The sequence below is a fragment of the Ahaetulla prasina genome, chromosome 16 (assembly GCF_028640845.1).
Source record: "Ahaetulla prasina isolate Xishuangbanna chromosome 16, ASM2864084v1, whole genome shotgun sequence".
Classification (NCBI taxonomy): domain Eukaryota; kingdom Metazoa; phylum Chordata; class Lepidosauria; order Squamata; family Colubridae; genus Ahaetulla; species Ahaetulla prasina.
This window is the reverse complement of record NC_080554.1, coordinates 12,768,700-12,793,941: the sequence shown is the minus strand read 5'-3', so window position 1 is coordinate 12,793,941 and position 25,242 is coordinate 12,768,700. Positions and strand designations below refer to the sequence as shown.

General features: G+C 46.7%; 3 protein-coding genes across 3 annotated transcripts; 2 read left to right on the top strand and 1 right to left on the bottom strand.

Annotated features, from left to right (window-relative positions):
- The first annotated feature begins 266 nt into the window (after positions 1-266).
- On the top strand, positions 267-3,522 carry LOC131186224 (zinc finger protein 345-like). The gene is made up of 4 exons (XM_058159577.1): positions 267-433; positions 674-1,662; positions 1,709-2,036; positions 2,923-3,522. Exons 1-4 carry the CDS (start codon positions 425-427, stop codon positions 3,520-3,522), a joined length of 1,926 nt encoding a protein of 641 aa, XP_058015560.1. The 5' UTR covers positions 267-424.
- Positions 3,523-8,558: 5,036 nt separating this feature from the next.
- LOC131186168 (zinc finger protein 345-like) lies at positions 8,559-15,230 on the bottom strand. The gene is made up of 2 exons (XM_058159496.1): positions 14,968-15,230; positions 8,559-14,825 (listed from the first exon to the last, which is right to left on the bottom strand). The coding sequence occupies exons 1-2, from the start codon at positions 14,974-14,976 to the stop codon at positions 12,816-12,818; spliced, it is 2,019 nt and encodes a 672-aa protein (XP_058015479.1). The 5' UTR covers positions 14,977-15,230; the 3' UTR covers positions 8,559-12,815.
- Positions 15,231-19,051: 3,821 nt separating this feature from the next.
- LOC131186012 (zinc finger protein 420-like) lies at positions 19,052-22,178 on the top strand. Its single transcript, XM_058159186.1, has 2 exons — positions 19,052-19,122; positions 19,263-22,178. The coding sequence occupies exon 2, from the start codon at positions 19,419-19,421 to the stop codon at positions 21,072-21,074; it is 1,656 nt and encodes a 551-aa protein (XP_058015169.1). The 5' UTR covers positions 19,052-19,122; positions 19,263-19,418; the 3' UTR covers positions 21,075-22,178.
- Positions 22,179-25,242: the final 3,064 nt, after the last annotated feature.

Genomic DNA, 25,242 nt, shown 5'->3' with positions numbered 1-25,242 from the left:
AGGTGGGCTGGACTGAAAGAGCGGCTGTCCCCCACTTGAATTCAAGGTCTCTTGCTTTCTACCCTTCTGCCTTAATCACCGGACCAAACTGGCTCCCCTTTATAGGCTGCTATAAGGTCGGAGCCCCAGAAGAGCCCCTGACCTCCGTCTGCCTCAAAAGACCCCAAAGATCAAAGAGAGTCCCACCTCCGCGCAGGGCCATAACAACCCTCGGCACCGCGCAGGCGCCATCTGGCTGGTTGAAGGAAGAAAGACACTGATTGCTCGCTATGGGCAAGGCAGCGATTGGCAGGAAGACCACTTGGGGCGGTCCCTCCGAAGGAAGAAGCGGAATTTCTGGATAAAAAAGGGCGCGAAGCCTCCACTTCCGGAAATAAAACGGGCAACGAGGGAATCGGCCTGAATCGGCGACGAAAAAGCCCGGATGATGCAGGTTTGGCGCAGGGAATGCTGGGAGTCGCAGTCCGGGAGGGCCTCTCCGGAGAAGGCAGGCCTGGGAGCCCGAGGCCTAGTTTTGCGGGCGGGGAGGGAGACGGAGCGCTTGGAAGGAGGAGGCCGTGTCCGCCTCGAGCATGTCCGGAAGGCCCGTGAGAGGCGGAGGCTTCGGCCTGGGCCTCCCCTGCGGGGAAGGGGACGCAGCCGTGACCCGCCTCTCTCTCTCTCTCCCCTGCAGGAGGACGGAGGAGCCCGGCGGGGGAAGGAAGGAAGCGCCGCCCGAGAGGAGGAGGAGGAGGAGAGCGGGCCCCGCGGAGCAGCCCTGCCCGGTCCCGGCGCGGCTTCCCCGGGAGACGGCGGGGAAAGGCCGGGGGGCTCCGGGGCTGCCGGAGGGATGAGCCCAGGGGGAGCCCGGGAAAGGCGGCTGCCTGGAGGGCGATGCGGGGAGGAGGAAACGGGCGGAGACCCCGAGACGGTCCTGGAGGGCGGAGGCTCCTTCGGAAGACCCAGAAATCCCCCAAGGATCCAGGAGGGAGGAAAGGAAGTTCAGTGCCCAGAATGTGGAAAGTCCTTCAAAAGAAATGACCATCTGGAAAACCACTTAAGAATCCACACAGGAGAGAAGAAATACGAATGCCCGGAATGTGGAAAATCTTTTACAACAAATGGACATCTTCAAAGGCATCTAAGGATCCACTCGGGAGAAAAACCTCATAAATGCTTTGAGTGTGGAAAGAGCTTCAGTCAGACCAGCACCCTTTATAAACATCAAAGGATCCACACGGGAGAAAAACTCTATAAATGCCTTGAATGTGGAAAGAGCTTCACTGATAGCAGCACCCTTTATAGACATCAAAGGATCCACTCTGGAGAGAAACCTCATAAGTGCATGGAGTGTGGAAAGAGCTTCTGTCAAAGGGGAAATCTTTATTCACATCAAAGGCTCCATTTAGAAAACCAGCACCAATGTTGGGAATGTGAAAAATCCTTCAAAACAATTCAAATCCTCGAAAAACATGTAAGAATGCACTTGTTAGAGAAACCATTTAAATGCTTGGAATGTGGAAAGAGCTTCAGTCATTGGAGCAACTTTGATATACATGAAAGAATCCACTCGGGAGAAAAAAAATACCAATGCCCGGAATGTGAAAAATCTTTCAAAAGAAGTGATCATCTTCAAAGGCATCTAAGGATCCACAGGAGAGAAGAAATACGAATGCCCGGAATGTGGAAAATCTTTTACAACAAATGGACATCTTCAAAGGCATCTAAGGATCCACTCGGGAGAAAAACCTTATAAATGCTTTGAGTGTGGAAAGAGCTTCAGTCAGACCAGCACCCTTTATAAACATCAAAGGATCCACACGGGAGAAAAACTCTATAAATGCCTTGAATGTGGAAAGAGCTTCACTGATAGCAGCACCCTTTATAGACATCAAAGGATCCACTCAGGGGAGAAACCTCATAAGTGCATGGAGTGTGGAAAGAGCTTCTGTCAAAGGGGAAATCTTTATTCACATCAAAGGCTCCATTTAGAAAACCAGCACCAATGTTGGGAATGTGAAAAATCCTTCAAAACAATTCAAATCCTCGAAAAACATGTAAGAATGCACTCGTTAGAGAAACCATTTAAATGCCTGGAATGTGGAAAGAGCTTCAGTCATTGGAGCAACTTTGATATACATGAAAGAATCCACTCGGGAGAAAAAAAATACCAATGCCCAGAATGTGAAAAATCTTTCAAAAGAAGTGATCATCTTCAAAGGCATTTAAGGATCCACAGGAGAGAAGAAATACGAATGCCCGGAATGTGGAAAATCTTTTACAACAAATGGACATCTTCAAAGGCATCAAAGGATCCACTCGGGAGAAAAACGTCATAAATGCTTTGAGTGTGGAAAGAGCTTCAGTTGGAGCAGCAGCCTTTATAAACATCAAAGGATCCACTCGGGAGAAAAACCTTATAAATGCTTTGAGTGTGGAAAGAGCTTCAGTTGGAGCAGCAGCCTTTATGTACATCAAAGGATCCACGCGGGAGAAAAACCTCATAAGTGCATGGAGTGTGGAAAGAGCTTCTGTCAAAGGGGAAATCTTTATTCACATCAAAGGCTCCATTTAGAAAACCAGCACCAATGTTGGGAATGTGAAAAATCCTTCAAAACAATTCAAATCCTCGAAAAACATGTAAGAATGCACTTGTTAGAGAAACCATTTAAATGCTTGGAATGTGGAAAGAGCTTCAGTCATTGGAGCAACTTTGATATACATGAAAGAATCCACTCGGGAGAAAAAAAATACCAATGCCCGGAATGTGAAAAATCTTTCAAAAGAAGTGATCATCTTCAAAGGCATCTAAGGATCCACACGGGAGAGAAACCTTATACATGCTTTGAGTGTGGAAGGAGCTTCACTTGGAGGACCAGCTTTTATAAACATCAAAGGACCCACACAGGAGAAAAACCATATAAATGCCTTGAATGTGGAAAGAGCTTCAGTTGGAGCAGCAACCTTTATAGACATCAAAAGATCCACTTTGGAGAGAAGCCATATGAATGCCTGGAGTGTGGAAAGAGATTCAGTCAAAGGGGAAGCCTTTATAAACATCAAAGGCTCCATTGGAGAGAGAAATCAAATAAATGCCTGGAGGGTGGAGGGATCCACAGGAGAGGAAGGAGGCACAAATGCCCTGAATGTGAAAAATCCTTCCAAAAAAATGGAGATCTTCAAAGGCATATAACAATCCACACAGGAGAAAGGAAATATCAGTGCCCGGAATGTGAAAAATCTTTCAAAAGAAATTGCCATCTTGAATGTCATCTAAGAAGCCACTCCGGAGAGAAACCTCATAAATGCCTGGAGTGTGGAAAGAGCTTCAGTCGGAGGAGCAGCCTTTATATACATCAAAGAATCCATTCTGGAGAAAAACGTTATAAGTGCCTGGAGTGTGGAAAGAGCTTCAGTCGGAGCAACAGCCTTTATGTACATCAAAGGATCCATTCAGGGGGGGAACCATATAAATGCCTGGCATGTGGAAAGATTTTCAGATATGAGAGAAGCCTTAATAGGCATAAAAAATCCATTCATTAGAGGAACCAGATAAATTCCTGATCTATGAAAAGAAATTCAATCACAGTGGAAACTTTTATAAACATCAGAGAATCCACACAGGAGAAAAACCAATGCCTTCAGTGTGGAAAGAGCTTTATTGAGCGTAGTAGCTTCTGTCAAAACCAAAGAATTCACGTGGGAGAAAATTTATATATGTGCCTTGAGTGTGAAAAGACCTTAGGTCACAGTGTATCTCAGGAATTGAATTGAACTGTATATTTAATTTGGCCAAGTATGAATAGACATACTAGGAATTCACTTAGTGCATATTCATGATAATTATAATTCCAATAAGAGGAATTATTTATTTTTACTCCAAATGAGTAAACAAGATAATAAGGGTAAATAAGGTAAAGGTAAAGGTTCCCCTTGCACATATGTGCTAGTCGTTGCCGACTCTAGGGGGCGGTGCTCATCTCTGTTTCAAAGCCGAAGAGCCAGCGTGTCCGAAGACGTCTCCGTGGTCATGTGGCTGGCATGATTCAACGCCAAAGGTGCACGGAACACTGTTACCTTCCCACCAAAGGTGGTCCCTATTTTTTCTACTTGCATTTTTACGTGCTTTCGAAACTGCTAGGTTGGCAGAAGCTGGGACAAGTAACAGGAGCTCACCCCGTTACATGGCAACACTAGGGATTTGAACCGCCGAGCTGTCGACCTTTCGATTGACAAGCTCAGCGTCCTAGCCCCTGAGCCACCCTTTTCAGGGTAAATAATAACTGCCAAATAGGAGACTTTCTCAGGCTGAATAATAAAGGATTTTTTCAATTGTACATGCAAGATGTTTCAGCTGGCCTAAATTGTACCTTTTCATAAGACATGACTCATGATGCCATTTTCCATTTGAACGTTCTCTTTTTAATGCAAAGCTCATTTCAGTGGTTATGCTTAATATGAGATGTTACTGTCCATGTCTCTGATTAATTGTAACTGTAACTGAACTGGATGATTTCTTCTATGTAATCAACTCTTGTACTTTTTCTACTGTATGGAGTATAAAATGAAACCCGATTCTGTGTCCTGGATTCCTCCTTTTCATTGAGGGAAATCTCTTTGCTACAATATTCTAATAAATTGTCTTTAAGTGGTCATCCCACTCAGATCCTCATTGAAGCAAGTGTGCTGTGGCTGAATCTAGGGTTAATTTGCCCTTTATTGTTGTGGGTATGAAAGAGCTTCTCCCTGCCATTGTTTGATATATTCTATGTGGGGTTTCCAAATGTCCATACCATGTAAGACCATCCCCAGATATCTGAAACTCTAGTCAATTGGCTTCCTGAATAGTCCCCTTGTCTTCCAGCAGACACCGCTACAAGAGACTGTCTTAAGGCCAACAAAACTGTGAGATACTAGCCAGATTCTCAGAGGGCCTCCACCCTTTTAGCCTTAAACACCTGGCTTTTCCCCAGGCGCTGGGAGATCAGACAATGAGAAGTCGGCTGGATTGGTGCCCGGCTTTTGTTTTTATTTTCAATGTTTTCAAAGTTTTATGTTTTAATCTGTTGTATAGTTTTTAAAACAGCTTTTGGGAAGCTGTACATGATTGAAAGCTGGGCAGTTATAAGAATGTTTCAAATGAATAAGACTCATTAGGGACCTGTTTGATCTCCCACTAGGTGCAGAGACTAGGTGTTCCCCAGTTGTTAGGATAGTGAAAATCCCCCATTACTATGCTTTCTGTTCATCAGCTAAATGATTAGCTAAATGATGAACAAAAGGTTCATCTTGTTCAGTGGTGTCTCGTTCAGCGATTTAATTCAGGGTGGCATCAGGGTTGTGTTTGACCTGCGAGGGTGGAGTGGGGCAGGTGGGTGTTTCTGGGGTGGGTGTGGCCAGCTCATCGTCACTCCTGTTGGGGGGAGCTGTGGTGGCCAAGTAGAACTTCCCTCAGACCCTCCCTGTCTCATAATTTTCCCTTTCTTCCCTTCCCAGATTTTCCTTCCTTTGAAAACGTTGCTTTCCTACAAAGAGCCCAAGAGCTGTTGCTGCTCTTTTAAGCCTTATCGGAGCCAATCATCTCCTGGCCTTATTCCCGAGTCGTCCTTTTTGCTTCAGCTGCTCTTGCCTTCCAGCAGCTCTTCGCATGCGTGCACTAGGAACAGGCTCCTCCTGCTCCTCTGCCTCTCTGCTGTCCGCCTCTGGAGGTTCTGGAGTCTGCACATTGCTCCCAGATGGCCCTGGCCTAATCTCTGCCTCCAATGCAGAGCCATCGTCTGGGCCTCCCCTGGACTCCAGGACTGACCCATTGTCCTCCCCAGCCTTTTCACTGTCCGACTCTGCTACCAGCCCCACAGGCTATTGGTGGACCACAAGTGTCTCCTTTTTTCCAAGAAAAGGAATTTGCATCTATCAATCACAAGGAGTCTTCTTGGCCAAGTCGCTGCTGCCTCTCCTAGAAAGTTGTGTTGCAGTTGTGCAACAACATCCCAGCACAGGACATGAAGGAAGGCTCAGAGAAGCTGGCAGCCTAGATATTAACAGAGTTGGAAGGAAACTTGTAGGTCAGTGGTCACCAGCTGGTGGTCCGTGGACCACCGGTGGTCCACAAGAAAATTCTGGTGGTTCCCAGAAAAAATATTTGTATTTTTTTATATTGCACTAAATCAGGGGTCCTCAAACTACGCCCCCTGGGCTGGATACGTGCAATGAACGTTTGTGTTGCTGCAGAGATTCTCCCCCTTTGGGATCTTTTTGTGACTTGGGGTCTGCTTCAGCCTCCTGGGACCGAGCTTTGGGCGAAGGCTGGAGGGAAGTGCTGCTGGTGGCAAAGAACCGGAGGGCCTCGTTCCAGTGGGACTGCCTCATGGCCTGGAACTGGCTGACCATCTCAGCCTGCTGATCCTCCAGGCACCGGTACCTGGCCTTGCACTCCTGCAGCTCTTCCCTCTGCTTGGAAAGCCTATGCTTGTAGTCCTCAGTGAGGTGCTTCTGTTGAGCCTCCTTCTCGGTCAGATCCAATTTGAACTGAGCTCTTTTACCAATTTTTTCTCATGGCGGGTGCTTAGCTCCAGCAACTGCTTCCTGTTGGGGCCCTAAGGAGCCTGGGTGGGAGATGAGGAGTGGCTGGGAGGGGAGGGGAGGGGAGAGTAGAGGCTAGCAAGGTGCCCCTCAACGTGAGTGCCATCAACTTGGCCACGCCCACCCAGTCACATGACCACATAGCCACACCCACCCAGCCGATCATTAGGCAGATATTAGTGGTCCGTGGGATTTAAAATTATGGATTTAGTGATCCCTGAGGTCCGAAAGGTTGGTGACCCCTGTTGTAGGTAATCTAGTCCAGGTGTCGCTTACCTTTTCTCCTCACACTTGGAGCCTGGTGGTATAGATCCATTTCTCTTCAAACAATCATACAGTTTGATTTAGATTTGCAAAACAATGGGATAAAGGAATATTCCTGAAATTTGCTTTATGATTTATCTCATGCTTACTGTGAAATTGTGTGAATGTATCAATGCAGTGCATATTATCTCAGTTTGCAGAGCTTGGATTCAGTGAATGAGTTTACCAGAAATTTAAATATTGCAGAAAATACAACTTCACGCTACATAACTAAGCTCCATTTCATGCTGAATAAAATACATTATTAAGGCATCTTAAATAGAAAAATATCTTTAGGTAGATATTTACCCCAAAAGCATTTTATTAAAATAAATTTGATTTTTAAAAAATTTAAATTTTCTTTCTGTTCATCAGCCTTCCTTCAAGCCGCCAGAGGGCAGCTGCACAAGCCCCAAGGGGAGGAGAGGCGGGGGGGGGCCCTCCCTTTGATCTTTGGGGTCCGGTCTTCTACACACACCATCACTACCCCACATTCAGGCAGGCAGAGATTGAGGGGCTCTTCTCAGGTTGCAACTTCCCCCCATCCAGGGTCCCTCCCTAGGCAAGGTTGCAGGGAGGTCTTGAGGGGCACCCAGGCAGGCGACAGCCCCATATTTGACATTTTAGTGTTCTCATTTTGCACTGAAGACCTGAGGTAATCTGATGCTGGAGTCCGGTGAGGTTCTCAAGGTTCTTAGATCTATGTAAGGGCTGAAATCTACTTACCTTCCTTACCGGTTTGGAAGTGTAAGCGCTGCACAAAACTTGCACATGCGCAGAAGGTAAAAAAAGCATTACTTTTTATAAAACCAGGAAGTAATGACACCCGGGCGGGTGGGTGGAGCTTTGCTCTGCCATCGCTACCAAATTGACGACTCACCCACCCCCGATCACTACCGGATCGTGCAATCCGGTCTGATCCGGGAGCATTTCACCCCTGGTAGGAAGTTCCCTTCTCAATTAACAGAATAAGAACAACCGAGCTGGAAGGGACCTTGGAGGTCTTCTAGGCCAGGGGTCATCAACATTTCGGACCTCAGGACCACTAACTTCATAATTTTAAATCCTGCGGACCACTAATATGATCTGCTTAATGACCGGCTGGGTGGGTATGGCTAGGTGGTCATATGACAGTGTGGGCAAGGCCAACTTGATGTCACTCACGTGCCTTGCCGGCCCCTCCTCACCTCCACATCCAGGCTCCTTAGGGCCCCAACAGGAAGCAGTTGTTGGAGCTAAGCAGCCACCACGAGAAAGAGTTGGCAAAACAGCTCAGTTCAAATTGGATCTGGCTGAGGAGGCTCAGCAGAAGCACCTCACTGAGGACTAGGAGCATAGGCTTTCCAAGCAGAGGGAAGACCTGCAGGAGTACAAGGCCAGGTACCGGCGCCTGGAGGCTCAAGGGCTGAGATGAGGCTCAAGGCCAGTTCCAGGCCATGAGGCAGTCCCTCCGGCTCTTCACCACCAGGGGCGCTTCCCTCCAGCCTTCGTCCAAAGCCCTGCACCAGGAGGCCAAAGCAGACCCCACGTTGGAATTTCTGCCCCCCCTCCGACCCGCATGAAAAGACCCCCAAAAGAGGAGACTCTCTGCAGCAACACAAACGTCCATGGCACGTATCCATCCCAGAGGCCGTATTTAGAAGACCCCTGATTTAGTGCAATATAAAAAATGCAAATAATTTTTCTGTGGACCACCAAAATTTTCTCGTGGACCACAGTTGGTGACCACTGTTCTAGTCCAACCCCCTGCTCAGACAGGAGGCCTTATGCCAAAGGTGCGTTTTCAAGAGGCAGATGGACTTCATTTGGTATCAGGTAGGCCTCCTTTCAGTACTCAAGAAAGAAAAAACCCCGAAAACTCCATTTTCATAGAGAAAGGTATTTTTTACTGAGTATGAACTTGAATGCAATCAAAGAAAAGCAAGGTCTGAGGCAATAAGCTCGAAAATCACATATAGGAAACGTCCCCAAAACCAGGGTCATCAGGATTATCCACTCCACAATCCTCCAGGGGGTCATGTGGGGTGCAGCTTCAGATGGCCCCATCCTTCTGATATGCCTGGACGGTTGACCTTGACTGGTTATCAGCACGCCTCCCAGCTGCAGAGAAAATGCTGAGGGAAAATTCCTCCAATTTACTCCCTGTTACAAGACATCTCCACCAGCTCACTTCCCCCCTTCCTCCATAACCAAGGCAACTCCCTCCCCCTCCCCGTTACAATGGCAGCCGTAGCAAGCAAGCAAGCAATATAGAAGCGGAGGCTGACATTTAGTTTTCTCTGAAGATGTTTCACTTCTCATCCAAGAAGCTTCTTCAGTTGTGACATCTCCAGTTGGAGCGGAAGAAGTTTCTTGGATGAGAAGCGAAACGCCTTCAAAAGAAAAAAACAGAAAGTGCAGTTGCCTCTTGAATAAAGCACGTTTGGGGACAACCCTGACCCGGATGACGGAGAATCTCTACAGACGTTTAGCCATGCAATTTCGGCTGAACACCAGGGGTGAAATCTAAAAATTTTTCCCTACTGCTTCTGTGGGTGTGGCTTAATTAGTGGGTGTGGCTTAATCAGATGACTGGGTGGGCATGGCCAATAACAATAAATAATAAAAAATAATAAAGTATACAAAACAATGACGTATCAAAAACCAACTTTCATGCTTTACACACACACACACACACACACACACACACACACACAACTGACTCACAATGTAAAAGCAGCTGCACTTCACCCAAAATGGCCCCTGCAACAAGCAGAAACCTCACACAGCCACAAAAAGCTCAAAAACCAACTTTCACACTTTACATAAACACAACGCAACTGACTCACTCACACACACACACAAAATGCCACATACAGCTTTGTGAGATTTTGTGTTTTTGTGCAGTTAGAGTGAAACACTACAGAAACACCAAACCTCAGAAAGCTGCACAAATATTTTATTTTAGTATTTTATTTATATTTTTAAGATCAGGGGTCTCCAACCTTAGTAACTTTTAAGGTTTGTGGACTTCAACTCCCAGAGTTCCTCAGCCAGTAAAGGCAGATTGAGTTGCTCACCGAGGAGATGGATTGCAGGCAGGCAGATTCAGTTGCTAGCTGATGCAACTGATTGCAGCAGCCGAAGCAAAGCAAGGCTTAGCGAGCCCGAAAGAAGCAGCAATTAAGGAAGTGGGGACAGGCAATTGGATAGGCATGGGTGGGGGCCGTTGTAAGAGGTTGTAAAAAAATGATTTAAGTCTGTGATGATCAGGCAATTCAGCTGGGATTGCCAGAGGAAAAAAAGCTTTTAAAGGGCTCCTCTGACGATCCCAGCTGAAGTTGCCTGATCGCCAAAACCTCTTAAAAGGATTGTTTTAACAACCTCTTCGGCCGAAGAGCTTGTAGAAAACATGTTTTTTAAAGGTTCTGGTGATCAGGCAACTCAGCTGGGATTGTCAAAAGAAAAACCTTTTTTTGTTGTTGTTAAAAAAAGAGTTTAAAGAGTTCTGATGATCCCAGCTCAGCCACGCGATCCTCAAAGGCTTTTTTTTTTATTTTTAAAAGCATTTTTTCAGCTGAAGAAAAAATGCTTTTAAAAGTAAAAAAAAACACCTCTGATGATGGCACAACTCAGCAGGGTCGGGGGGATCACGGATTTTTACTACCAGTTCTCCGAACCACCCGCCACCATTGCTACCGGATCGCGTGATCCGGTCCGAACCGGGAGCATTTCACCCCTGCTGAACACCCTTTGGATGGCAGCAGGAATGGATTTCCAGAGGGGGGGGGGAAACCTGCAAGAACCATTTGCACCACTCAGGTGACCCTGAGGACACAGATAAACCTCCAAGGTTTGGGGATTGAGTAAAAATGCTAGCTGGAAACAGTTTGAACAGCTGAACAGCTTTTCTACCAAACTGGGCTACTTTTGCAGAGTTGTTGCAGGAAAATGTTTGGCCTCCGTGGGTTCCAACTTGCAGGCAATTTTGGAGTATTTTTAAAGCACTGTACAGATAGTCCTTGACTTACAACTATTTGCTTAGTGATTCTAACATCCATTTAAAAACTGGTAAGCCAGGCAAGCAATTCCTTCGTGTAACAGTCGCGTGGTATCAAATCCCGCTTTATAGCACCACTGAAAAAAGCTACATGACCAATTTTCACGACCGTTCCAGCACCCCCGTGGTCATGTGGTCAAAATTCAGGCGCTTAGCCACTGGCAAGTTTTTATGATGGCTGCGCTGTGCCAGGGTCACGTCATCATTTGTAACCTTTCCAGCTGGTGTCCCGCAAAGTCATTGGAGGATTCACACAACAACTTCACAACTCACTTCACAACTGTAGGATATGACCTGACAATTATGGCAAAAAATGGGGTTACAGCAGCTGTCAACAACAGAAATTTTTGGCTCAATGCTACCTGTACAGTTTGGGGGCAATAGATCCAACTGTCATGAATGATAACCGCAAAATACATCCCAGAGACAGTAAGCAGGATTAAGTCAGCCAGCCCCACTTTAGCAGCTCACACACACCAATGGTGAAATATAAAATTTGTTACTACCGGTTCTATGGGCGTGGCTTGGTGGTGGTGGGGTAATGTGACTGGGTGGGCGTGGCCAACTTTTTTTTTAAACTTTTAAAAGCATTTTTTCTACAACCTCTTCAGCCGAAGAAGTTGTAAAAAATGCTTTTAAAAAGCTCCTCTGACGATCCCAGCTGAGTTGCGTTTAATAAAATGCTTTAGGGGTAAAAATCTATCTAAAGATAAAGATCTTCTATTTAAGATGCCTTAATAATTTATTTTATTTATTTATTTTATTAAATTTTTATACCGCCCTTCTCCCGAAGGACTCAGGGCGGTGTACAGCCAATAGTTTATTCAGCATGAAATGGAGCTTAGTTATGTAGCGTGAAGCTGTATTTTCTGCAATATTTAAATTTCTGGTAAACTCATTCATTGAATCGAAGCTCTGCAAGCCGAGATAACATGCACTGCATTGATACATTCACACAATTTCACAGTAACCATGAGATAAATCATAAAGCAAATTTCAGGAATATTCCTTCATCCCACTGTTTTGCAAATCTATGTAGACTACAAACTGTATGATTGTTTGGACAGAAATGCATCAGTACCACCAGGCTCTTAAGTGTGAGGAGGAAAGGCAAGCAGTAAAAACGGAAGTGAAATCTTCTAAGCAGCTTATAAATAAAATATTAAAGAGTACCTGTCATTCCAGATCCATCACAGCAGCAGCGCCTCTTAGCGGGCATCCACTCACCTGCTGCCCACCATGTCCCTCACCTTGTTGTGTCCCTGCCGCATCACCAGCCATCCCATTAAAATTAATAGGACGGTCGGTGAGTCAACAGTTGGTAAGCGGAGGAGCCACTGCAGGACAGAGATTACATTTGGTCTTTAAAAATTATAATATAAAAAGTTGATTTAAATCAAGTCTTCTTAATAGTGATTTATATAATGATTTAAATCGACATGACTTAAATCAAATCCATTCTGGAAGAAATCATCCTGCTCAGTTAGTTACATCATTGACATGGACAGTAACAGCCCATAATATCATAATGAGCCTTGCATTAAAAGAACGTTCAAATGGGAAATGGCATCATGAGTCACTAAAGTATTTTGTGAAAAGGTACAATTTAGGCCAGTTGAAACATCTCTTATATACAATTGAAAAAGTCCTTTATTAATCAACCTGGGAAAGTCCCTTATTTGGCAGTTATTATTTACCCTTCTAAATATCTTCTTTATTCAACTCTATTATTGGAATTATTATAATTATCATGAATATCATTATTCTGTTGCTTTGTATGTACATTGAGAACTTGTGCAGGTGAGATGAATTCCTAGCGTGTCTATTCACACTTGGCCAAATTAAATATGCAATTCAATTCAATTCAATTCCTGAGATACACTCTAGGACGTCTCATACTCAGGCATGTTTATCATTTTTCTCCCACATGAATTCTTTGGTGTTGATGGAGGCCCCTACGCTGAGTATAGCTCTTTCCACACTCAAGGCATTTATGTGGTTTTTCTCCTGAATGGATTGTTTGGTGCAGTGAAAGTTTTCCTCTCTGACTGAAGCTCTTTCCGCACTCCAGACATTTATATGGTTTCTCCCTTGAGTGGATTCTTTGATGTCTGTCAAGGTGTCCTCTCCGACTGAAGCTCTTTGCACAATGCAGACATTTATGTGGTTTTTCTCCTGTGTGGATCCTTTTATGTTGACGCAGGCTACTACGCTCAATAAAGCTCTTTCCACACTCCAGGCACTTATAGGGTTTTTCTCCTGAGTGGATTCTTTGATGTCCGTCAAGGTGTCCTCTCCGACTGAAGCTCTTTCCACACTGCAGACATTTGTGTGGTTTTTCTCCTGTATGAATGATTTGATGTCCATACAGAATTCCTCTCGTACTGAAACACTTTCCACATTCAAGGCATTTATGTGGTTTTTCTCCTGTGTGGATTCTTTGATGTCGACGGAGGTTTGAACCATTAGTGAAGCTCTTTCCACACTCCAGGCATTTGTAGGGTTTTTCTCCTGTGTGGATTCTTTGATGTCGACGGAGGTTTGAACCATTAGTGAAGCTCTTTCCACACTCCAGGCATTTGTAGGGTTTTTCTCCTGTGTGGATCCTTTGATGGGTATCAAGACTTCCCCTTTGACTGAAGCACTTTCCACACTCCAGGCATATATTCGGCTTGTGAATTCTTAGATGTTTTTCAAGGATTTGAATTGTTTTGAAGGATTTTTCACATTCCTCACATTCATACTCTTCTTGTAAATGGACTCTTTGATGTCTATAAAGACTTCCCCTCTGACTGAAGCTCTTTCTACACTCCAGGCATTTGTGAGGTTTTTCTCCTGAGTGGAGTCTTAGATGCCTTTGAAGATGGTCATTTCTTTTGAAGAATTTTTCACATTCTGGGCATTCGTATTTCTTTTCTCCTGAGTGGATACATAGATGCCTTTGAAGGAGGTCATTTCTTTTGAAGGATTTTTCACATTCCGGACACTGATATTTCTTTCTTCCCACAGGGATCCTTTGAGGATTTCCGGGTCTTCCGAAGGACTCTTCGCCCTCCAGGCATTTATTTGGTTTCTCTATCAAATGGATCCTTTGATGTCTATAAAGGTTTCCCCTATGATGGAAGTTCTTTCCACACTCCAGGCATTTATTCGGTTTCACTATGAAATGGATCCTTTGATGTCTATAAAGGTTTCCTCTATGACGGAAGCTCTTTCCACACTCAAAGCATGTAAATGGTTTCTCTCCTGTGTGGATTCTTAGATGGTCTTCAAGTTCTCTATTTTTTTTGAAAGATTTTTCACATTCCGGGCATCCATATTTCTTTTCTCCTGAGTGGATCCTTAGATGCCTTTGAAGATCTCCATTTCTTTTGAAGGATTTTTTACATTTCAGGCACTGATATTTCTTTCCTCCCACCCGGATCCTTTGGGGATTCCTGGGTCTTGCAAAGGACCCTCCGCCCCCCAGGTATTTATGAGGATTTTCTCCTGAGTGGCTTCCTTGATGTCTACTAAAGCTGCTCCTATATTGGAAGCTCTTTCCACACTCCAGGCATTTAAATGGTTTGTCTCCAGAGTGGATCTTTAGATGGCTTTGAAGATGTTCATTTGTATTGAATGTTTTTCCACATTCCAGGCACTGATGTTCCTTTCCTCCCTCCTGGATCCTTCGGGGATTTCTGGGTCTTCCGAAGGAGTCTCCGCCCGTTTCCTCCTCCCCGCATCGCCCTCCAGGCAGCCGCCTTTCCCGGGCTCCCCCTGGGCTCATCCCTCCGGCAGCCCCGGAGCCCCCCGGCCTTTCCCCGCCGTCTCCCGGGGAAGCCGCGCCGGGACCGGGCAGGGCTGCTCCGGGGGGCCCGCTCTCCTCCTCCTCCTCTCGGGCGGCGCTGCCTTCCTTCCCGCGCCGGGCTCCTCCGTCCTCCTGCAGGGGAGAGAGAGAGAGAGAGGCGGGTCACGGCTGCGTCGCCTTCCCCGCAGGGGAGGCCCAAGCCGAAGCCTCCGCATCTTGCGGACCAGAAAGAGACCCTTTCCGATTGTGACTCCCGGCATCCCCTGCGCCAAACCTGCATCATTCGGGCTCCTCTGTCATGGATTCAGGCAGCTCCCTCGTTGCCCGTTTTGTTTCCGGAAGTGGAGACTTCATGCCCTTCTCTCAGAGGATCCGCCCCAAGGGTCCTCCTGCTAATCGCCGCCCTCCCGACAGTGACCAATCAGAGTCCGCCTTCCTTCAATCACCCAGATGGCGCCTGCGCGGTGAGGCGCGCGGATGAAGCAGTCGTGGGGGCTGCTCCCTTTGAACTTTGGGGTCCAGTCTTCTCTCCCCCTCCCCCGTATTAAGGGAGCCGGAGGTCGGGGGCTCCTCTGGGGCTGCGACTTTATAGCAGCCTATAAAGCCATTTGGGTCTAGTGATTAAGGCTCAGGGAGAAACCAAGAGACCCTGAGTTCAAGTGTGGGACAGCTCCCCTTTCAATCCAGCCCACCTCACAGGGTTGTTGTTGGGGGAAGAGGAGGAAGGTCTGTTGGATGCAAGTGGGGCTTCTTGGTTCTCTCGGGGCTTGTTTTCTTGCAGACGTTTCATTACACAAACTAGCTACTTTCATCATTGCTAGAAGGGAGAGGGGCTCAGAGAGCTCCAAAGACGCCTCAGTTTTTTTTTTATTTATTTATTTTTGTCACAACAGTATATACAATCATCAACATAAAAATAACTCATCATTGAGAGAAACAGTATATATAAGTAAAAGTATAAGTAAAAGTATGCATATAATATTATAATGAAGAGAACAATAGGACAGGAACGGTAGGCACTTTTGTTAGTTCAGTCCTGAGCTACAAATATTCTCCATAATTGTGTTGCATATGTTCTCTGCCTTTTTTGTAAAAATAATAAAGGCAGGATCCAAATAAGTAAATAAATAAGCTATATGTGCCTCCTAAGTGTGTTTTTAAATAGCAATTACATGGAGTCTATTTCATGCAGGACAATTCTTCCTAGATATAAGAATTTGGAATTCATGCACAAAAGCAGACCAGCACCAGTTAAAGGGGACTGGAAGGTCAGAACGTCCTGCCAATGGTTACTTCTAGTGAATTTCCTCTCATTCCAACACATTATTGTTGGAAACTAGGAAATCATGCAATTTTGATATGATCCAAGTTGGTTTCTTTCTGGGTCCCTTTAACTGCTGGATCCCTCAACAGTTGGAACTTGGTCAAAAGAGGGTCATGTGCTTTGGGGATTCAGCACCATTAAGTTATGCAGTATTGTTTTTGCAGAAGTTCTTCAAGGGAGACAGGATTTTTGGTCCTGGATTACTTTGGGATTCAGAAAAAGGTGCCTCACCTAAGCAGAAATAATAGAGGAAGCTCACCTGGGATGATGGCACAACACAAAACAGCATGGCAACACAAAGGGAATGTCATCGGAAGTTCATCCAGTGCTACATTAATGAGGGGAGCTTCCCTTGACAGAGGCAGTCTACATACAAAAATCTGAGCAGCTTTAGTGTTTGGTTTGGTTGCCTCCTTCAGACATTTGCCAGGCATTGGTGTATGTGGAAAAGGTGAGCTTTGGTAGGATGCCAAGGGAGGCCTGTCATCTCTTAGGGAATTCTGATGGCTTTATGACCTCACCCATGCAGGCTAAACTGCCAGTTACTGTTAGTTATCGGAGTGAAGATGGCTTCCAAGAGGCAAGTTGGTTTCAGAAGGGCTCCTGGGCTCTGGGAAATCTTCCCTCTATTTGCAGCCAATTTATCAGAATTGTATTCCATGGGTGAAAATACCCATTTGGCTTCCCACCTGCCTGGGTGATGCAAATAATTGTTCCTTCTCCTTTGCTATATGTAATGATTAGTATCCTGCACTGGATAAGTTGTTTCCTTTGGATGACTTTGAACATCAGCTCACAGATGTCCTATATAAACAGCCTCCACACCCCCATCTCCCCTCCCTCAGCAAGAAAAGCCCTTGAGAAAAGGCGTAGAACAGAGAAGACTGAGGCAAAGTCTAGCAAGTTCATTCACAGCTAGTTAAACGGACTGTGTGATCCTGTTGCCTCACATTTTAGCCATCACTAATTTGAAATGTCATAATAGCCCTTTTAACATGGCAGTCTAGCCTCTTTTTTAAGGTTAATGCATGTTTTTCCCTTCTTGACTAAGGCTCTTTATTTGCTATGTGAGAACCAAAGTATTCTGAAAGTCTTTGAATGCATCTTCAACTTTCAAGAAAGACATAAACCCAGCTGGGAAAGTCTAATGCAACCCATAAATTTGTCACTTGTGGAATGTTATCTAGAAACAAAGTTTTCTGTTGTTTAAACTTCACAATCAGTGCATTTTATCGTTTCATCATTTCTTTACTGACACTGAATATATGTATCTTTTTTTTCTGTATCCTCTTAAAAAACATTAATAATTTTACTTTGCTTGAATTACTTGATGATCTATATTTTTTAAGGTGCGCCAAGATAACAGTCTCAAATTTTGGTAATCAAGTTCTTTATAGTTCCACACCAAACTTGGTGTCTGAGTTTGGAGATTAAGACATGATTTAAAATAAGGGTCTCCAACTTGGCAACTTTAAGCCTGGCGGACTTCAACTCCCAGAAAAGCTGGCTGGGGAATTCTGGGAGCTGAAGTCCGCCAGGCTTAAAGTTGCCAAGGTTGGAGACCCTTGATTTAAAACGATCAACCAATAATTAAAAGAAACAGGAAAAAGAGCTGGGTATTCTCATTTTCTCCCTGCTTCCCTTTCCTAAAAGAGGCCAAATGGGCATTTTCACTCTTGGAATAAATGGGCTGCAAATAGAGGGAAGATTTCCCAGAGCCCTGGAGCCCTTCTGAAACTAACCTGCCTCTTGGAAGGCATCTTCACTCCGATAACTGACAGTAACTGGCAGTTTAACCTGCATGGGTGAGGTCATAAAGCCATCAGAATTCCCAAAGAGATGACAGGTGCCTATCAAACCTCACCTGCTCCACCTTTTCTACCTGCTCCAATGCCAGGCAAATGTCTGTAGGAGGCCAGCAAACCAATTACTAAAGCTGCCCATTTCTCTCAAGAGGCAGATTGTGGATGTAGACTGCCTCCCTCAAGGGAAGCTCCACACATTAATGTAGTAATGTTTTGTTCCATCATCCCAGGTGAGCTCCCTCCATTATTTCTGCTTAGGTGACACCTTTTTCTGAATATCAAAGTAATACAGCAATCCAGGAGAGAAAAAGAATCCTGTCTCCCTTGAACAACTTCTGCCAAAACAAAATGTTGCATAGCTTAATGATGCTGAACCCCCAAAGCACATGACCCTCTTTTGGCCAAGTTCCAAATGTTGAGGGATCCAGCAGTTTAAAGACACCCAGAAAGAATCCAACTTGGATCCTGTTAGAATTGAATGATTCCATGCTCCCTTTTTCCAACAGTAATGTCTTCTTGTTCTCATCCTTAGGTCCTCTTTAACTGGAGATGGTCTGTTTTTTTGCATGAATTTAGAATTCTTACATGGAGGAAGAAGAATTTTCCTGAATCAAATAGAGGCCATGTAGTTGCTATTTAAAAACACACTTAAGAGGCACATATAGCGAGTTTATTCATTTATTTGGATCCTGCCTTTATTATTTTTACGAATAAGGTAGAGAGCATATGCAACACAATAAAGGGGTTGAACTGAGGGGTCTTTGGAGCTCTCTGAGCCCCTCCCCCTTCTAGCAATGATGAAGGTAACTAATTTGTGTAATGAAACGTCTGCAAGAAAACAAGCCCCGAGATCCCCGAGGAGCCCCCCTCGCATCCAACAGACCTTCCTCCTCTCTTCCCCCAACAACAACCCTGTGAGGTGGGCTGGATTGAAAGGGGAGCTGTCCCACACTTGAACTCTTGCTTTCCACCCCGGAGCCTTAATCACTGGACTCAAATGGATTTATAGGCTGCTATAAGGTCGCAGCCCCAGAGGAGCCCCTGACCTCCGCCTGCCTCAATGGGGGAGGCGGGAGGAAAGACCGGACCACTAATATTAGCCGTACCTTCTCCGCTCCTCACCGCGCAGGCGCCATTGGTCGCGCTGGGGAGGGGGCGATCGGCAGGAGGACGCCTTGGGGCGGTCCCTCCGAAGGAAGAGGCGGAGCTTCTACAGAAAAGGGCGTGAAGTCTCCACTTCCGGAAGGAAAACGGGCAACGAGGGAGCGGAATCGGCGACAGAGAATCCGGGAGGATACAGGTTTGGCGCAGGGGATGCTGGGAGTCGCAGTCCGGGAGGGTCTCTTTCGGATCCACTTGAGATGGAGGCTTCGGCCTGGGCCTCCCCTGCGGGGAAGGGGACGCAGCCGTGACCCGCCTCTCTCTCTCTCTCCCCTGCAGGAGGACGGAGGAGCCCGGCGGGGGAAGGAAGGAAGCGCTGCCCGAGAGGAGGAGGAGGAGGAGAGCGGGCCCCGCGGAGCAGCCCTGCCCGGTCCCGGCGCGGCTTCCCCGGGAGACGGCGGGGAAAGGCCGGGGGGCTCCGGGGCTGCCGGAGGGATGAGCCCAGGGGGAGCCCGGGAAAGGCGGCTGCCTGGAGGGCGATGCGGGGAGGAGGAAACGGGCGGAGACCCCGAGACGGTCCTGGAGGGCGGAGGCTCCTTGGGAAGACCTGGGAGGCCGCAAAGAATCCAGGAGGGAGGAAAGGAACATCAGTGCCCGGAATGTGGAAAATCCTTCAAGAGAAATCATCTTCAGAGCCATCTTAGGATCCACACAGGAGAAAAGCCTCATAAATGCCTGGAGTGTGGAAAGAGCTTCAGTTGGAGCAGCAACCTTTATGTACATCAAAGAATCCATACAGGAGAAAAACCGTATAAATGCTCAGAATGTGAAAAATGCTTCAAAAGAAATCAGCATCTTCAAAGCCATCTAAGGATCCACTCAGGAGAAAAACCACATAAATGCCTGGAGTGTGGAAAGAGCTTCAATTGGAGCAGCAACCTTTATAGACATCAAAGGATCCACACAGGAGAAAAACGTCATGAAACGGGCGGAGACCCCGAGACGGTCCTGGAGGGCGGAGGCTCCTTGGGAAGACCCGGGAGGCCCCCAAGGATCCAGGAGGGAGGAAAGGAACATCAGTGCCCCGAATGTGAGAAAACCTTCAGAACAAAAGGAGCTCTTGAAAACCATCTAAGGATCCATTCAGTTGCAAACCAACATAAATGCCTCGAGTGTGGAAAGAACTTCAGTGGAAGAGGAAATCTTAATCAACATCTAAGGATCCACACTGGAGAAAAACCTTATAAATGCCTGGAATGTGGAAAAAGCTTCACTCAGAGTGGACATCTTTATTCACATCAAAGACTCCATTTAGAAAACCAGTACCAATGCTGGGAATGTGAAAAACCTTTCAAAACAATTCAAATCCTTGAAAAACATGTAAGACTCCACTCGTTAGAGAAACCATTTAAATGCCTGGAGTATGGAAAGAGCTTCAATCATTGGAGCAACTTTGATATACATGACAGAATCCACTCAGTAGAAAAAATATATAAATGCCCAGAATGTGAAAAATCTTTCAAAAGAAATCGCTATCTTCAAAGACATCTAAGCATTCACTCAGGAGAAAAACCTCACAAATGCCTGGAGTGTGGAAGGAGCTTCAGCCAGAGGGGACATCTTTATAGACATCAAAGAGTCCATTTACAAGAAGAGTATGAATGTGGGGAATGTGAAAAATCCTTCAAAACAATTCAAATCCTTGAAAAACATCTAAGAATCCACAAGCCAAATATATGCCTGGAGTGTGGAAAGAGCTTCAGTCAAAGGGGAAGTCTTGGTATACATCAAAGGATCCACACAGGAGAAAAACCCTACAAATGCCTGGAGTGTGGAAAGAGGTTTACTGGGGGTGGACACCTCCGTCGACATCAAAGAATCCACACAGGAGAAAAACCACATAAATGCCTCGATTGTGGAAAGTGTTTCAGTCAGAGAGGACACCTTGACAGACATCAAAGAATCCACTCAAGGGAGAAACCATATAAATGTCTGGAGTGCAGAAAGAGCTTCAGTCAGAGAGGAAAACTTTCACTGCATCAAAGAATCCATTCCGGAGAGAAATCTCATAAATGCCTTGAGTGTGGAAAGAGCTATACTGAGCGTAGAGGCCTCCATCGACACCAAAGAATTCATGTGGGAGAAAAATGATAAACATGCCTGAGTATGAGGCATCCCAGAGTGTATCTTAGGAATTGAATTGAATTGCATGTTTAATTTGACCAAGTGTGAATAGACATGCTAGGAATTTGTTGCGGTGCACAAGCACTCAGTGTATATACAAAGCAACAGAATAATGCTATTCATAATTATAATAATTCCAATATGAAGGTTAATTAAAGAAGATATTAAGAAGGGTAAATAATAACTATCAAATAAGAGACTTTCCCAGGCTGAATAATAAAGGACTTTTTCAATTGTACATAAGAGATGTTTTAACTGGCTGAAATTATATCTTTTCGCAACAGTCTTTCGTGACTCATGATGCCATTTCCCATGTGAACGTTCTCTTAATGCAAGGCTCATTGTGATATTATTATGGGATATTACTGTCCATGTTTCTGATATAACTGTAACTGAGCAAGGTGATTTCTTCCAGGGTGGATTTGATTTAAATCAGGTTGATTTAAATCACAATTTAAATCATTATATAAATCACTAGTAAAAAGGCGATTTAAAAAGATTTATATCATAATTTTTAAAGAGCAACTGTCATCTCTGTCCTGCAGTGGCTCCTTCTCTCACCCACTGTTGACTCACCGACCGTCCTATTCATTTTAATGGACGGCTGGGGATGCGGCAGGGACACAACAAGGTGAGGGATATGGTGAGCAGCAGGTGAGTGGATGCCCGCTAACAGGCGCTGTCATGATGGATCTGAAATAACAGGTGCTCTTTAATAATATATATGATGCTTAGAAGGTTTCACTTCCATTTTTACTGCTTGCCCTTCCTGATGTCCTATACCAGTGGTCACCAATCAGTGGTCCATGGACCACTGGTGGTCTGTAAGAAAATGTTGGTGGTCCGTGGTGCCCCCAGGTGGAGGAGCTGCTCTGGGATAAGCAATGGCCAGTCCTGTGACTAGAGCTCTGGAAGACGGGACTGGCCAGGCAGCTCATGGTGGGGCTGTAAATCTCCGCTATTGAGGGAGATTTGGGCAATTTGAAACTTTGCAGCGCAGTCCTTGCCGTCTAGAATGAGGTAATGGTGCAAGGGGGGGATGGCGGGTGCAGGCGGGCCGAAGCAACAGTGGCAGGAACCGTGGGCTGTTTCTTCCCCCTGCTGTAGCTTCCTGTCGGCTGAATCCACCAGTGGCTGTCCTCGCCTGGCAAGGGAGGGTGGGGAATGGAGATTCGCTCCATATTCCAGAGTGGGAGCCAGATCTCGCGGCTGTTTCTTCCGGCCCTTGTTGGTGCTCCTGCACCTTAGTCTCTCGGGGAGACGCTTGACTTCCTCTCAGCCCCAAGACACTGGCTGGCCCATGAGAGGAGAGAGAGAAAGTGTGGGAGCGAGAGAGAGAAAGAAAGGGGGAGAGAGATTTATTTATTTATTTATTAATCAAACTTTTATACCGCACCTTCTCCCGCAGGACTCAGGGCGGTTCACAGCCATATTAAAATAAAACAATATAATAAATAACAATATAAAACCCAATTAAAACTAAATATTATAATAGCCAATCACTAAAACGGTAAAGACCGGTTAAAAATCCATTTAAAATTTAACTAAAATATTTATTCTTAGGCTAGTCCAGCTCGCTGAAATAATAAAGTCTTCAGTTCACGTCTGAAGGCCCAGAGGTCGGGGAGTTGTCGTAACCCCGGAGGAAGCTCGTTCCACAAGGCCGGTGCTGCCACAGAGAAGGCCCTCCCCCTGGGGGTCGCCAACCTACATTGCTTGGTCGACGGCACCCGGAGGAGGCCCACTCTGTGGGAGCGCACAGGTCGTTGGGAGGCTATCGGCGGCAGAAGGTGGTCTCATAGATACCCTGGTCCTAAGCCATGGAGCGCTTTAAAGATGGTGACCAGAACCTTGAATTGCACCCGGAAGGCCACCGGCAGCCAGTGTAGGCCGCGCAGGGTGGGTGTTATGTGGGAGCAACGCGGTGCTCCCTCTATCACCCGCGCGGCCGCATTCTGGACTAGCTGGAGCCTCCTGGTGCTCTTCAAGGGGAGCCCCATGTAGAGAGCATTGCAATAGTCCAGGCGGGAAGTGACGAGGGCGTGAATGACCGTGCTTAAGGCATCCCGGTCAAGGAAGGGGAGCAACTGGTGAATCAGGTGAACCTGATAAAATGCTCCCCTAGAGACGGCTGTCAAATGTTCCTCTAAGGACAGCCGATCGCCCAGGAGAACGCCTAAGTTGCGCACTCCTCCCCTGGGAGTCAGTACTTCCCCCACACACACACACAGTCAGCAATGGTGTAAGCTGACTGTACCGGGACGCCGGAACCCACAGCCACTCTGTCTTGGAAGGGTTGAGTCGGAGCCTGTTCCTCCCAATCCAGACCCGCACGGCCTCAAGACACCGGCCCATCACCTCAACGGCTTTGTTGGGGTGGTTCGGGGTGGAAATGTACAGCTGAGTATCATCAGTGTACAGATGATAATCCACCCTGAAACCACGGATAACCTCACCCAGCGGCTTCATATAGATGTTGAACAGGAGAGGCGAGAGAAAAGACCCCTGAGACACCCCACAAGTGAGGCGCCTTGGGGCCGACCTCTGCCCTCCTGCCAACACTGTCTGCGAATGGTCAGAGAGATAGGAGGAGAACCACTGATAAACGGTGCCTCCCACCCCCAATCCCTCTAACCGCCGCAGCAGGATACCATGGTCGATGGTATCAAAAGCCGCCGAGAGATCTAACAGAACCAGGACAGAGGAACAACCCCTGTCCCGAGCCCTCCAGAGGTCATCCACCAACGCGACCAAAGCCGTCTCGGTGCTGTATCCGGGTCTGAAACCGGACTGGAACGGGTCTAGATAGACAGTTTCCTCCAGGTATTGAGGAAGCTGATATGCCACCACACTCTCAACAACCTTCGCCAGAAATCGAAGGTTGGAGACTGGATGATAGTTTGCCAATACAGCTGGGTCCAGGGAGGGCTTCTTGAGGAGGGGCCTCACCACCGCCTCTTTCAAGGCGGCGGGGAAAACACCCTCCAACAAAGAAGCGTTGGTAACTCCCAGGAGCCAGCCTCGTGTAACCTCTCATGTGGCCAGTACCATCCAGGAGGGACACGGGTCCAATAAACGTGGTGGGATTCAACCTACTCAACAACCTGTCCATGTCATCGGGAGTCACAGGATCGAACTCAGCCCAGATAACACTCTCAAGACTCGTCCCCGCCATCCCACCCGGATCTATCCAATCAGTGTCCAAGCCATCCCGAATCTGAGCGATTTTATCAGACAGATACTGTACAAAATCCTCAGCACATCCCTGTAAGGGGTCCTCCCGAGCCTCCTGCGTAAGCAGGGAGCGGGTCATCCTAAACAGGGTAGCTGGGCGATTATCTGCCGATGTGATGAGTGCGGAGAAATAGTTATGTTAGATCTGAATATATGACCTCGCTAGTGTTCGGTCAGGTTCGGAGCGGATGGACCTCCAAGTGCTCTCTAGGCTTCTTTTCCGGCGCTTCATCTCTCTCAGCTCCTCGTTATACCAAGGAGCTGGTCGAGTTCGTCACCGGGTCAGAAGCCGCAAAGGCACGATGCGGTCTAAGGCACCAGCCACCGCCTCCTCCCAGGTGGCCGCCAGATCCTCGGCCGAGCCGTGGGCTAAGTCCCTCGGAAATGGCCCAAGCTCCGTCAGAAACCTCTCTGGGTCCATTAGGAGCCTGGGACGGAACCATTGAACCGGTTCCGTCTCCCTATGGTGAGGTGTAGCGGTTCGAAAGTCTAGCTGAAGGAGTAAATGATCTGACCATGACAGGGGTTGGGATATTAATTCCCCTAACTCCAGATCATTTAGCCACTGTCCCGAGACAAAAATCAAGTCCAGTGTGTTACCCTCGAAGTGGGTGGGGACATTAACTACCTGGGTCAGGTCCAAGGCCGCCATGAAAACCATGAACTCCCGAGCTGCCGTTGACGATTCGCCCGCCGACGGCAAGTTGAAGTCCCCCATAACCATAAGTCTGGGGGTCTCAACCACTGTCCCGGCTATCATCTCCAGCAGCTCGGGCAGGATTGCCGTCATGTAGCAAGGAGCCAGGTACGCAATCAGCAAGCCCACCTGCACCCCACAGCCCCACCTCACTAGGAGGGTTTCACAACCGGCTAGCTGCAGGACAGCGACCTCCCTCAGTTC